The 14,396-nt window shown below is 47.6% G+C and overlaps 1 protein-coding gene across 1 annotated transcript in view; it reads left to right on the forward strand.

Moving 5' to 3' along the window:
- The first annotated feature begins 11,788 nt into the window (after positions 1 to 11,788).
- The window catches only part of Clic4 (chloride intracellular channel 4), a 55,970-nt gene continuing 53,362 nt past the window's right edge, over positions 11,789 to 14,396 (forward strand). The window contains exon 1 of the mRNA XM_003471325.5: positions 11,789 to 12,034. Coding sequence (XP_003471373.1) covers positions 11,963 to 12,034 — 72 coding nt within the window. The 5' untranslated portion in view covers positions 11,789 to 11,962. The remainder of the gene's footprint in view (positions 12,035 to 14,396) is intronic.

A 14,396-nucleotide genomic window follows, 5' to 3' on the forward strand; every position in this document is an offset into this window, starting at 1 on the left:
CTCAATTTTAAGCACATTTTCCTGGATAAACTGCAAATTATAAAAAATCTTTCCACTGAGCTTTTTACTTCTGATTCTCACTGTACGTCTGGGTAAACTGAGCCAGCAATACCCATGCCATTGTTCTAGTGCCGTGCTGTGATGTTTTGTTTTTATTTGAAACTGCACTATGTAGTATAAGCTGGCCTTGAACTCACTTATGTAGCTGAGGCAGACTTTGAACTCATGGCGATCGTCCTGCCTCAGCCTCCTAAGACTGGGTGCTGTTTTGATTGATTAGCCCATCACCAGATTAATTGGCTCATCCACCAGATTAATTAGTCCATCACCTTTAAATTTAGCCTTTTTTTTTTTAAAGAGTTATTGTTGTTTTTGCAACAGAGTTTTGCTATGCAGTCCAAGCTGGCCTTGAACTCACTATGTAGCCCAGGCTGGCCTTGAACTCACAGTGATCCTCCTGCCTCTGCCTCCTGAGTGCTGGAAATATAGGCATGTGCCACCTTGCCTGGCTATATTCAGCCTCTTGCAAAATTCCAGAGCATGGACAAAATGTAGACAAATTCTAGATAAGTACTCTATCACTGGGCTACACCTCTAACCCCTTCTACGTTTTATTTTGAGAGAGAGTCCCACTGAGTTACCCACTTGGACCTGAAATTGTGATTGTCCTGCCTCAGGTTCCTGAGTAGCTGGGATTACAGGCACGTGCCGCTAAGCCTGGCACTAGATCGTGTTACCTGTAAAGAGCAGAAGTTTATTTACTTAAGAGCAGAGTTCTGGATACCGGCAAGTCCAAGGCAGAGGGGCTGTCACCTGCGAATGTCTTCCTGCTAGTGGGGACTCTGCAGAGTCCCGAGGTGACACAGGGCTCCACATGAGGAGAGGAACGCACTCTCAAGAGACAGAGCCTCACTGGCCTTCATCCCAGATCCCCTCTCCAGATAACTAACCCGTTAATCCACCGGGGATGAATCTATTCCTGAGGGCAGAGTGCTCCTGACTAATCACCTCCTAAAGCTTCTCCTGGTCCCGCCTTCTAATACTCCACAATGGGGATTAAAACTTTTTTTTGTCTGATGCTGGGGACTAAACCATGGCCTCAAGCATGCCAGACAAACCCTCTACTACTGAGCCACGTCCTCAACCCTGTGGATTAAATCTCATCGTTGATATGGGAAGCTGAAAGAAACAACATATGTATACGTGTATGTATACGTGTATGTATACGTGTATGTATATGTATATAAAAACAGTGAGAGTAGTTATGCCACTGATTTCTCTGAGTTCACTGAAGAGAAGCATTTGTGCTGGTGTTGTCAGGACAATTGAGTGCTGATGTCTTGTGCTTTGGGTGAATGATTTGGGGATGACAATGTGCAATGTATGCACCATTGTTGCCCCCTGATTAACGTGTTTTCAAATTTTGTTTTAGCTTTTTTCTGTTTTTCTCTTTCTCCTTGAAATAAAAAATGGATTTGGAAGGAAAATAAATTTCACTGTGCATTTTGGCAGAGATACTCAAATCATAGTAGCAATTTTAAATGTTTTTTTTTGCCTTAATGGGTAATACGATCTTGGCTATCTCCTTAGACGTCATTTCTTTTTCTTTTGGACATGGGTGACTTATCCATTAGGAGGTGATTGTGTGACCCAAATAAATAGGTGCTTCTAACCCTCCACTACTCTTTAATGTGATTTTTTTTTGGCACTGGGGATCCCTCTACTGTTCTTCAGTGTTCACTAGGCAGAGTGGGTAGACGAGAGTCCCTAAAGCAGCAGCAGGTCTGAGCAAATGGTCACCAGACCCTTCAGACCTGGACCTCTCTGTAGCATCTCAACTCTTCCTCCAGAACACAGAGAAATGCCCACCTCAGTGCCTTTGAACTTCCCATTCTCTTTGCCCAGGGCACCGCTTATCTGGATATCATCCTTACTGCCACATCTTTACTCAAATGTCATCTTATCAGAAGGAATGTTCCCTTTTCATCTCTTTACCCTGCTTTATTCTTTTTTTTCCCCCTTTCTTTGGGGGGTGGTGGTGGAGGACAGGCTCTTCCTATGTAGTCCAGGCTGGCCTCAAACTCTACATAGCCCAGGCTGCCCTGGAATTCACAGTGAGCCTCTTGCTAAGCCTCCCCAGAGCTGGGATTACAAGTGTGCACCGAGTGCCCAGCCCTCTGCTATTTCCCATAGCTCTTATTGCCTCCTGACTTAATGGCCTTCACCTGGGTGTTCAACGTATGCCTTCTCAATTATAACGCAGTGTTTGAGAGGGTCAGGATACTCTCTGGTTGGAACCTGGAAGAGTGCCTGCCTAGCACATAGTAGGATGTCACTAAAAACTTGTGGCAGGAGTGAATAATGAGATCAAATAAGACCACTCACAATGCTTACCATATTTGCCAGTGTCTAGACACCGTGAAAAGTTCCTCCAGTGCAAGGGAGAGTAATCATAATTGGAAATTTCATACTGTGCCTTACTGGGTAGCAGGCCGGCCCAGACTGGCTGCGGGTGGGGGCTGGGCTGGAGAGGAAGCGCTTCCTCCCTGCCAAGCTGCAGCCCAGGCTAATGGCCTCCGTGGGAATCCAATCCAATTAAGGGCCTGGCTTCAAATCAACTGGGTTCCCTCCCTGGCTGGAGCGGGCTTCCAAGTGACAAAATGAAACCTATAACTTCTCCAAGATGAGACCAGCTCCAGGCAAGCAGGGGAGAAAAGAGCTGGGGGTAGGGTTTCCCCTCCCAAGGGAGCAGGTCTGCAGGGCGCACGAATGGTTCTCATGGAGGGACAAAGAGGAGAAAATGAGAGAAAAAGAGAGCTGAGGAGAGGGAGAGAGACAGGGAGAGAGAGAGACAGAGAGACAGAGACAGACAGAGACAGACACAGAGACAGAGAGACAGAGAACCAGGCACTCACGCTGGATCTTCCAGCTGCTGGGGAAGCCAGGGCTGGGGTCTGCTGGAAGCTGTGGAAAGGAATCAGGTACAAGAGAGGAGACGTGGGGTCAGGGAGCTATCTCACGGCACCGTGGCTGCCTGGCAGGCGTGAGGTGGTAGTTCAATCCCCAGTCCCTCCCTACAAAAAAGAGGGAGAAGGAGAGGACCCCGAGTTCCTGTCTTTCTTCTCCTCTCATCCTACTGCGTGACAAGGCAGGAAAGGACAGGGCCTGAGGTCACGCAGCTCCCTGCTGCAGGACTGGAAAGGTGACTGTGCGGAGTCGGGCTTCAGTGCATTCGGAGGCTCCTTCAGTCTCAACCTCCTTCTTTTTATTGTTTGTTTTTTCGCGCTGGGAACAGAACACAGGACTTGATGCACGCTGGGAAAGGGCTCTACCACTGAGCTACATCCTCCAGTACCACACTCCTCCCTCTTTTTTACTTACTTATTATTTGTTTTTTGAGACTGGGTCTCGGTGTAGCCCAGGCTGGCCTTGTGCTCACAAGGATCTTTCTGCCTCAGCTTTCTGGGTGCTGGGATTACAGCAGGCACACCACACCTAGGTCCCCTTTTGTTTTTAAAATATATTTTTGGGTAGGTAATACCTACACATAGGACAAAAGTCACAAAACAGGGCCAGGGGTTGCACAAGCGCCTGCTTGGCAAGTGCAAAGCTGTGAGTTAGATCCCGGTTCCAAAAAAAAAACAAAAAAAACTATTTTTAATTTTTTTGATACACAGTCTCACAATGTAGTGCACAGTAGCCTCATACTTATGGCAATCCTCCTGTCTCAGCCTCCCAAGTGAGTTCTGGGATCACAGGTATGTGCCACCACACCTGGTGGGAGTCTTACCAGTTTGTTTTGTTTCCTCCAGAGAGAAGTGTACATACGATACACAATTATAGCAAGATACACAAGAACAAAGGTATTACATGACATTTTTAGATGAATAAAAAAAGACCCAACATCATCAACGTTGTGCGTCTCAGAGAATAGAGATACTCTATTTATCAAGCATCTTTAGTGTTTGGTTTTGGTTTTGGTTCTGTTTTTCTGAGACAGGGGTTTACTTTGTAGTACAGGCTGACCTTGAACTTACTATGTAGTGCAGGCTGGCCTCAAACTCAAGATGACCCTCCTGCCTCAGCCTCTTGAGTACTGCAATTACAGGCCGGTGCCACCAGGCCCAGCCCCTGATTTTTTATTTTGTACCAGTGACCAAACTCACACCTTCAAGCTTGCCAAGCAAGCACTTATGCCACTGAGCTAAATCCCCAGCCTAGCCTCTGATTTTTTAAAAAACATAAACTTTGTATGCAGTTGCTTTCAAGAATTTTCTTATTGTTGATACTAGATTTCCTTGGGAACTAAAGGGAAGTTGTCCCAGGAGATTCTGCGCCTATGGCTACTTTGTTTTTGATTTTTTTTTTTTTACCTCAGTAATCCTATCAAATGTTTTTGATTGTTTGAGACACCGTCTCACTATGTAGTTCAAGCTGACTTTGAACTCACTTTGTGGCCTAGGCTGACTTCAAACTCACTGTTATCTCCTGCCTCAGCCTCCTAGATTGCTGGGGTCACGGTGTGCTCTGCTACCCCCAGCCCATAACTTCTTTTTGACGTGAAGGACCAGCCCTCACATCAGGGCAGACTCCAGCTTCCCTCGATGTTTCCAAAGGACTCATTATTCCCCGACTCGATGGAGGAAGAGACCAAGATTCAGTGAACTGACTGAGCTGGTTAAGTGCAGGGCTGGGATTTGAACTGGGAGCGTTTATGTCAAATATCCTCATCTCAGGACCATGAAGGAAAGAAATGGGGCTGGGGAGAGGGCTGTGCAGAAAACTGGAAAACAGCTTTTTGTTTCTTTGTCTTTTTGAGACAGGATCTTGCTATGCAGTTCAGGCTGGCCTTGGGCTCACTTTGTAGCCAAGGCTGGACTCTGACTTACAAATGATTCTCCTGCCTCAGCCTCCTGAGTGCTGGGATTACAGGAGTGTGCCACCATGCCCAGCTAAAACAGCCTTTTCTTTTGAGTGCCTATATTATACCAGAACCTTTATGTGGTTTCTATTCACATGAGTCCATTGTTCGGAGCATTGGTGATCAGGACGGGAGGCTTAGATTTGATTGTAGGTTGTGCCACTTACTAGCTGTGTGGCCCAGGCAAACTTTCACTTCCTACAACCTCGGTTTTCTCTATTGTGTTCCGTGGTAAATGCTACAATGCAGGTCTGTGGGTTGGTGGCTAGGAAAGGGTCTCTGTGTCCTTGGACCCACTGGAGCTCTGTCGAGAGCCTCGCAGAGCGGAACTGAAGTGTGTCACCAGCTCCGGTGTTTGTTCAGTGACTTGCTTCCTTCAGAGGAGCCTAGATCTACAGGGAAGCTGGAAAGGCCAACGCTTCTGCAAATACCACATTCACGTTAAGCTTCAACCAAACATGGCTCAGTCATAATCTGTGGCATTTTATAGGACCCAATTCACCATGTAGGGACACAGCTGAAGTCAAGCCAAGTTGAAATTTTCCATAGCCAGGCTGACTGGTATCAGTAAAGACTCTTTGAGCACTTCCCGTATTTGGGAGGCTGAGGCAGGAGGATCACTTGAAGGCCGGACTCAACTGCGTAGTGAAACCTTGTCTTACAAAGAAAAAAATTAATTGAGCAACTATTATTTGATAGATGCAAAAAAATTATTTGATAGATACAGTGAAAGAAAGGACCGTGTGAGCTGGATGTGGTGGCTCATGCCTGTAGTCATGGCACTCGGGAGGCTGAGGCAGGAGGATTATTGCAAGTTTGAGAGTGGCCTGGGCTACAAAGTGAGCCCAAGTCCAGCCTGAACTGCATAGCGAGATGCCGTCTCAAAAAACCAAAATAAAACAAAAAGATGCAGTAGAGTGCTTGTCTGGCAAGCCTGAAGCCCTGAATTTGATACCTGGTACCAAAACAAAAAACAAAAAATAAATTTATGATTCTTATTCTCTCACTCCGTCTGATTGATCTGATTGGACTCAATCACCATGAGGAGCCAGGCGCCAAGTTAGATGAGGAAGGCATAAATAATAACAACAAAAATTTATTGAGTGTTTGCTAAGGGTCATATGTTTTACCTGTGTTAATTGGTTCCATCCCCATAACAACCCGAGGACGGAAGTTATCACTTTATATAAGGAAATCACACAGATGAGAAATCATTTTTCAAACTTTTCGGGGGAGGGCACCAGAGCCTGAAGCCAGGGCCTCATGTGTGCTCGGCAAGTGCCCTGCCATTGAGCTACATCCTGAGCAGTATTTTTGCTCAAGAGAAGATGTGCATGTTGACAAGGTTCCTTCCTTCCAAGCATATCATAGCGTATTGTTATGGGTTAAAAACTGGCGGGCAACTTAACACCAACTAAATTAAATCAGCAGGGCACTGAGCGTAGATGATCAGTTGAGGAAAGTCGCCAGCATAAATAGAGACATGGAGAAGAGTGAGGCGTTGTGGGTTTCTCTAGGTGTTGCTGTTTGAGCCTTTGGTTCCCCTGGAGGAGGAACTAGCTTCCCCAGCGTGACTGTCATCAGAGGAGCTCAGGACCTTGTTGGTGAGAGTGGCTGTGGTTCACTTTGGGGGAGCTCTGCTCCTTACATCCAGCATGCTTTCTGGCTCTGGAGGGGAAGATGTGTGCCGTTTACTCTCCAAGAGAAGCTTGTCACGCTGGCTTTCTGGCATGTACTCATCGTGTACTCATCATGTACTGTTCTCATCGTTGGAGGAGCTTGGGACCTCCATGTCGCTGAGGATGGCTGTGGTGCTTTTCAGGGCAGCCCTGTCCTTGTTACGAGTGTGACTTTCTGGCTCCAGTGTAGAATCCTCAAGCTACTAGCACAACTCCTTCACCCCATTGGCATAGACTTTTTAGCTTCTACTGCTGACCTTTGGGTCTTCCCAACGCAGATCCATAAAACAGACGGTGTGAGTCCTTCTCATGGGCTTTAGACCTCCAGCTGGACTCAGGGGAGGCATTGTCATGGGCTCTAGGTTTTCATCTGGACTCACGTAGGACATTGCTGTGGGATCCAAGCCCTTGGCTATATATTCTGGGTCTTTAGTGTTGTAGTGTTGTGGAAAGATTTCCTCCACTTTCTTGTGTTTAACTCTGGGTGATCATCATAAAATAATATTATGAATTTTATGTCTTGATTGAAATTGTTCTCCTCACAACCTGACTACAACATATATCAAAAAGAAGCAGATATTGACATAAGATGTAATAATGGCTAACAAGTGTGTATTAAGTGGTACTGTTTATTATTATTATTATTGGGGTTTTTTTTTTTTGTCTTTTTTTCCTTTTCTTTTTATCGGTACTGGGGATCAAACTTACAACTGCCTGCTTGCAAGGAAGGCGCTTATGCCGCTGAGCTAAATCCCCAGCCCTGGTACTGTTTATTATTAAAAGCTTTGTAGGCAGGACCTCAGTTAATCCTCTCAATGACATCATGACTTAGTTTCTATTATATTCTCTGTCTAGTGATGGGGGGATAGCAGCGGTCAGGCAATTCTCTAGGGAGGCCACACTGGGCTCTAGGTCAGTACCTTGATCTCCCTGATGGGCATGGAATTGAAATCAACCCTTTAGCTCTAAGGGCTCTGTGTGGTGCAAGAAAGCATTTTTTGAGTTGGGCCTTGAAGGATGTTTAGGAGTTTGCCTCTCACCACTTGGTATAGTGTAATGCAGAAGAGCACAGTGTTGGGTTTGCTATCTTCCTGAGTGACTTGTGTAAGTTCTTCTTTACCCTAAGTTTCTTTATTTGTAAAATGAGGACAAGGAAAACTAGGCTTGTAATACACCATGACGAATGAACAGGATGGGCTATGAAAGCCCTGAATTGGCTGCTACCACGCAGTAGCAGCAGTGTAGGAGCTCATGAGGGCGGAAGGAGCGGGCAGGGCACTTGCACTCTCCCAGGGGCTGACATAGATTACTGCTGATCCTGTTAAGCAGGCTCTCATTTTTTCTTTCTTTTCTTTCTTTTTTTTGGGGGGGGCGGTACTGGGATACTGGGGATCGAACTCACGACCTCGCACTTACCAGGCAAGCACGCAATATTTTTTTAAAAAATTTTTCTTTTTTCCTCTTTAAAAGAAAATGGATTTGAGAAAAAAAAGGAAAAAAAAAAAAAAGGCACTCATTGTAGACCCACTTTACAGATGCAAAACTGAAGCCCAGTTATCCTAACCTGGTAAATGACAGAGGCAGGATTAGAACCCAGGCAGTTTGGCTCCAGAGTCCACAGGCTGAGGTCCCCTGGTCTTCTGCTGCGACTCAGATGTGACAGTCTGTGTCCAGCACCTAGCTCAGAAGGAGGAGGAGCAGCGTGCTCCCTCAGGAAAACCTGACCTTCTGTAAAGTGGTTATCATAATAGGAGAGAACTGTTCCATGGGTACAGGAGACCACAGCATAAATGGGCACAATCATTCATTCTGTAATTTTGTTTCTGTTTTTATTTTGTTTTTTGAGACAGGGTTCCACTCTGCAGTTCAGGCTGACCTTGAATTCACTCTAACACCAGCTGGCCTCCAATTTGCAATGATCCTCTTGCCTCAGCCTCCCCAGTACTGGAATTATAAGCATTGATCACTATGTCTGGTCTTCATTTCATAAGTTTTATGGATGAGCTGTTTTATAAGCCAGGAAAATCACTATAAACAAAAACTGGCAAAAATCTTTACTCTAAAGAAGCATATTTATGTGTTGACGGGATTTACAATAGACGAGGAGACCAATAATTAAAATAAGCATTACAGGAGAGAAATGAAGTGGAAGAGCAGTGAGACATAGCTTGCAGGGTTGCCTAGGGTGGCACTGGGGGACAGCTCTCTGAGAAGGTGATAAACAGCAAAGATTTGAAGAAGGCTAGAGAGAGTGAGTTGTGGAAATTCTGGAAGAAAGATGGTACAGGGAGGGCTCTTAGCAAGTGCAAAGGCCCTGAGGCAACAGGAATAGCAAGGAGGCAGTTGGCTGGGGTGGAGAACAGTAGCGATGAGGTCAGAGGGGTGTGTGGAGAAGAACACATCTCCACCCATCTTTAAAACTTTCTTTGTGGATTATAAAAACAAACACAGGCACGGGATGCAAAATAGGCTTGCTTTTCAAAGGGGGAAGGAGACTTGAATGAGATGTACTGTGCAGCCTCTCTGCATAAACATCTACAATCTCCCCGCCCCCAGCCTTCTATCCCCATCCATGTCAGCCAGTAGGGTGGCATGGAACCTGAGGTGGGACTGTGACCAGCTTTCCAAGTACAGGTTCAGGTCTGAGCTCCTGCCAGGGGGCTTCCTGGTGGGCAGGGGGAGACCTAGAGCTCACACTCCCTCAGGGCTTTGCGAGGAGAGGGCCGCAGTTTCCTCCTAGCTGACAGCTGTGTTTAGTCAAGGAAGCCCAAGGCATCCTGCCCTGCTTCTCTTTCGAGGTCCAGGTTATCTCCACCATGTCCTGGTGCGGTCAGCCTGCAGGGTACTACTGACTGACCCCGACTGGTCTCATGAGCCCGCATTCACCTCGGGAGAACAGGAAGCCCTGCCTCAGGCCAGGCTGGGACTTGAGGTTCTCTGGGATCCTTGGGTTGGTTTCAGCTTGGAATCACCATTTTGGTTCCTTTTAAGGCAAGGCAGAGGAGGCAGGCTGAAAGAGAACTTTAGCTCATGATCCTGTGAACAATAAACACTGAGTTCAGGTCAGAGTCCAGCTGGTCACCTGTTTTCATTTGTCCTGACCTAAGCAGTGGACTCCTGGCATTTATTTCTTTTCAGCTAACAAGCTGGTCAAGAGGGAGTTGGATATGAAGCCATGCTAGCTTGCAGGGTTTGGGGACAGCCAAGGGCCACGGCAGACAGCGGCCATCACTGGCCACACAGGACACACAAGCCTGCACATAACCAGCCTCCTTCTGGATAATTGAAAGTGAGGCTGAAGTTTTCAGGGACGTTGTTATTATTTATTTATTTTGAATTTTTTTTATAAAGTAAAGTTTGTTGAAAAGTAGCTGTACTTCTACTTCATGGTGACAAACAAAAACAAAACAAAGATGTGAATTTAAATAGTCTGCTCCAGAGTTGTTTTTTTTTTTCTTTCTGTACTAAGGCTAAATCCAGGACCTTTGTACTGAGCTACATCCTCAGCCCTTCTTTATTTTTAATTTTGAGACAGGATCTAGCTAAATTGTTAAAGTGCCAGCTTGCCCAGGCTGGTCTCAAATTTGTGATCCTCCTGTCTCAGCCTCTCAGAGTGCTGAGATTACAGGGACGCACAAAGACGCCTGGCTGCAGAGCATGCATTTCTAATCTCTGTGGTACACAGTCCTTATAAGAAACTGTGAACAACTTGCTGGGGCAGAGGTGTCTTGTAGGTTTCATTGTATTTTCCTGCATTCATTCAATCTTTTCAGACACTCTTGATGCTGGGTGTGGTGGGACACACCTGTAATCGCAGCACTTGGGAGGCTGAGGCAGGAGGATTGCTGCTAATTTGATACAAGACTGAGTTACATAAGTGAGTTCAATGCCAGCCTGGATTACATAGTGAGACTCTGTCTCAAAAAAAAAGAAAAATCCTGATTGAAACACTCAGACATGTGCTATGCATTAGTGACACGGAGATCACCCCAGTTCCTCCTTGGCCCTCCCGGAACTCAGAAATTAACCAAACCTAGCAAACAAGGTCACCTCCTTTGAAATGCTTATTTTTCTTCTTCTGCTTTCATTTTTCCTGCCAGTCAGCTGCTAAAGTCAGATGAGGGCACAAGTTTCTGAAGGCGACATTTGCCCCAGGCATCAACAACAGCAACCAAAGAAGCCAGATGCCTGCCACCAGCCTGGTCCAACCATTCCCACACCTGCCCTCAAGGACTTCAGAGCTTGGCCAGCTTCTTCTGTTTTGAGGTCCGCATCCTTCAGAATCATCTGGGTTCAGTTTAAAATGTGAGTTTCTTTCTTCCCCAGAGAATCTATTAGAGCAAGTTGGTGTGCAGCCACCTCCTTCAACTCCAATGGACACTCATTTGCCAGGTGAACGGGAAACAATCTGTCTAGGAAGAAAAACACCCAGCACAGAGGGGCCTGAGTAGGCTTCAAGGCAACGGCGTCAGTTTCAGCTTAAGCTCCGGGGTGGGGAGAGGGAGCCTGTTCCGCCCCTTCTACCCAGGGCCTAGCTCAGAGCCTGGAAAGTAGGGCCTCATAAATATTTGCGAATACCGGTAGCTGCCAATAGAGAAGTGTCTGAGTCAAAAGAGGAAAAACGAAGTCAGAGGAAGAAGAAAAAAAGTAATGTATTTCAAAGGAGAAGATGAACACTTTCGGGAAAGTTTTTCTGGAAAAGTCAGCCCCGCCTAACAGGGGGCGTTGGGGAGGTGGCCACTGCGGGAAAGGGCGATGAGTCCCGCGGCCGCAGCGGGGGAGAGGGCAGCAGGCGCCTCCTCGCCTCCCCAAGCTGGCCGAGGCATGAGGTCACCTGGCATCCTACCAGCAGCAGCTGCGGAGGACGCGCCGGCGCTGCGGAGGGAGGCGGTGTCAGGCGCCGGACCCCGGGGAATGGGGAATTTCCCTCCCGCTCCCTCCGGAGGGAGGCTGGGTGGAAGGAGTTAGAGCTCCGCGCAGCCCACCAAAGGCCACACCCCTGGCTAGGCCACGCCCCTCCTGGTCTCGGGTCTCCTGAGTGGTCCCTCTCCCACCCCGCTCTAAGCCCCGCCCCCTCGAACCGCCACGGCAGTTTCCCCTGGAGAGTCCCGAGGCGCCGGGTCTCGGCCCCGCCTCCAGTCGAAGCCCCGCCCCTGGCCCCGCCCCGCAGTTTGAAGCGGCACGGGCTGCCGCCGCCTCAGAGTCGCGCGCGGGGCGTGGAGCGGTACTGAGGAGTCGAGGCCGCGGCCAGCTCGACGTCGGGACTGTCCAGCGAACGCAGCGCGGTGAGCGGGCAGCTAGAGCAGCCCCGGAGCTGAAGTAGCAGTCGCGCCGCTGTCCTCGGAGCCCAACTGAGCCGGCCATGGCGTTGTCGATGCCGCTGAACGGGCTGAAGGAGGAGGACAAAGAACCCCTCATCGAGCTCTTCGTCAAGGTGCGCTCTCGCCCTCCGTCGCGTCCCGCCGAGTCCCCGGCGGCCGCTGGGCCTAGCGGGGCGCTGTCCGGGGGCGCCCCCCAAGCGTCACACAGGGCGCCCACCAAGGGCGGTGAGGAGCGCGGCGCGTCGGGCCATTGTCTCGGAGCCACCGCGCCTTCCCGCCTCTCTGGGCAGGGCGAGGGGTCCGGGGCACCCGGGCGGCGGCGGGCATCTGCGGAGCGCGGGCTCGGGCGGACGCCGGGGGCAGCGCCCGTGGGCTGAGACGAGTCTGCCCCGCCCGTCCCGGGCCGCCCCACCCTCGGCCGTCCGCGTGCGCCCGCAGCCCCAGCACGGCGTCGGAGGTGGCACCGAACTTCTTAGGGCGCTCGTGGAAGGAGCACTGAGCCCAGCGCCTCTGAAACCGAAACTTTTTAATTTTCGGTGCAGTCGGTAGAAAAGTACAAAAGGGCAGCCAGCTGCTCCTGGGGGTCGGGAAAAGACCGAGATTCCCAACTAGGATTTTCCTGTCTTAGGTATTTTACCACCATCTGGTTTCTTGTTTCTCTCTAGCGCGGAGTGTTTCATATGATGCAACGTTTTTGGCTGCTTCCCTCGGTGTTGCTGTCTCGTCAAGGATTGTGCCCTTTTGTTTTGAAAGAATAAGAGAATGAGAAAATTCATAATTTGATTGGGTTGCTCCCACCCCTTTACCTCTTATATCCTGGAAGTACTTTGTCTGCTTATAAATACTGTGCGCGTCCCTTTGCTTGTTTTTTAGTTTAGCAAAGGAGAGTAAAAGTATAAACGTCTGGATCCAGTTGCTTTTCTTAAAACTTGAAAATCTTGGAGATTCTCCCAGCCACTTGAGCAGCCAGGCTCGTTTAGAGCTAGACAACTCACTGAGTTGACCGAATTTTTTGTTTTTTAAACTTGAGGTTTTTTGAAGAAAGGAAGAGTACTTTTAAGAAATGAAGAGGGGAAATGATCAGCGGATGATCAAAATAACATTTTAGGATTTTCTTTCAATTTTCAGTTTTAGAAACGTTTTGATCCAGGGTATTGAAACAGCAAAAGGGTGTAAAACTCTCAGAATATCAGAGTCTGTTAGTTTGGTGACAGAAGTAGTACTTTAAGATGCACTGGAACGAGAGAGAGAAAGGAGGGGGAGTGGAACATTGCTTGGAGAAGGGAAAAGAGTGGGTCAAAGATCAGTTTAAATTTAAAGGAGAAAAACCCAGCTTTTTGGCGTTGGGTAGGGTAATGCTTGTAATCCCAGCACTAGGGACGCCAAACCAGGTCGACTGCAAGTCTGAGGTCAGCCTGAGATACATTGTGAGATCATGTCTAGGAATAAAAAGGTTTCTATACCCTCAAAAAAGAAAAAAAAGATAGCTGCTAATCTAAAAAACAGGATACTTGGGTGAACATTTAGCCTGGCGTGCTCATGCACGCCTGTAGGCCTGAAATCCTAGCACTCAGGAGGCTGAAGCGGGAGGATCACCGAGTTCAAGGCCAGTCTGAACTGCCTACCTTGTCTCAAAAAAAAAAAAAAAAAAAAAAGGTTATGGCTTTTTAAATTCAGGGTTGTGCTGGAGGTCTTAGCCAATACAGTAAGATAAGAAAAATGAAGTATAGGAATCAGAAAGGGTTTGAGGGTGTTGTAACTCAGTTTAGCACAATCTGGACCCTGTGTTTGTCACTCAGCCCTGCTGGGAGGTAGGGAGGATGAGAAAGGAAGAGATCATTGCTTAATGCTGTAGGCACTGTTATTTAATCCTTCAGGTCCAAAGGGCATAGATGTGTAGTACATTGTTTCTTAAACTTGAGTGACTTGCATACCTTTCCAATTTTCCATGTTCGTGTTGCACACTACCTGAAGTAATTTTATCACTTTCTCACTGATTTTGGAGGCAAAAACCAGGATTCTAGTTGCAGCTCTGTGCTATTGGTTGGGTTACCCTGGGCAATTTGTTTTCCCTTTCCAAGTTATATTTTTGTCATTTGGGAAGTGAGAAGTGAAATGGGTATAAAGCCTGTGATTCAACATAAGCAAACTTTGTACTGATGTAAGCCAGGTTGTTTCAAAGGAAAAAAGAAAGAAAAGGTAAAGTGTGTGTTAAAGGATTCACAATTTATTCCCCTACCCTATGTGGGAAATACAAATGTGGACTGGGTGTGTTGGCACACTTCTGTAATCCCAGCATTCTGGGAGACTGATGCAGGAAGATTGCAAGTTTGAGTCCAGCCTGTGTAATTGAGCAATTTTGCAAGACTTTGTCTCAAAATTAAAAATTAAAAAATAAAAAAGGTCAAGTGTTGCAGCCCTGGGTTCCATTTCCAGTAGCTGTGCCCTCCCAAAAAAGAAATGCAAATGAGGGGG

Source organism: Cavia porcellus, unplaced genomic scaffold (assembly GCF_034190915.1).
Source record: "Cavia porcellus strain 051 isolate PalLab524CR breed Dunkin Hartley unplaced genomic scaffold, mCavPor4.1 scaffold_25, whole genome shotgun sequence".
Classification (NCBI taxonomy): domain Eukaryota; kingdom Metazoa; phylum Chordata; class Mammalia; order Rodentia; family Caviidae; genus Cavia; species Cavia porcellus.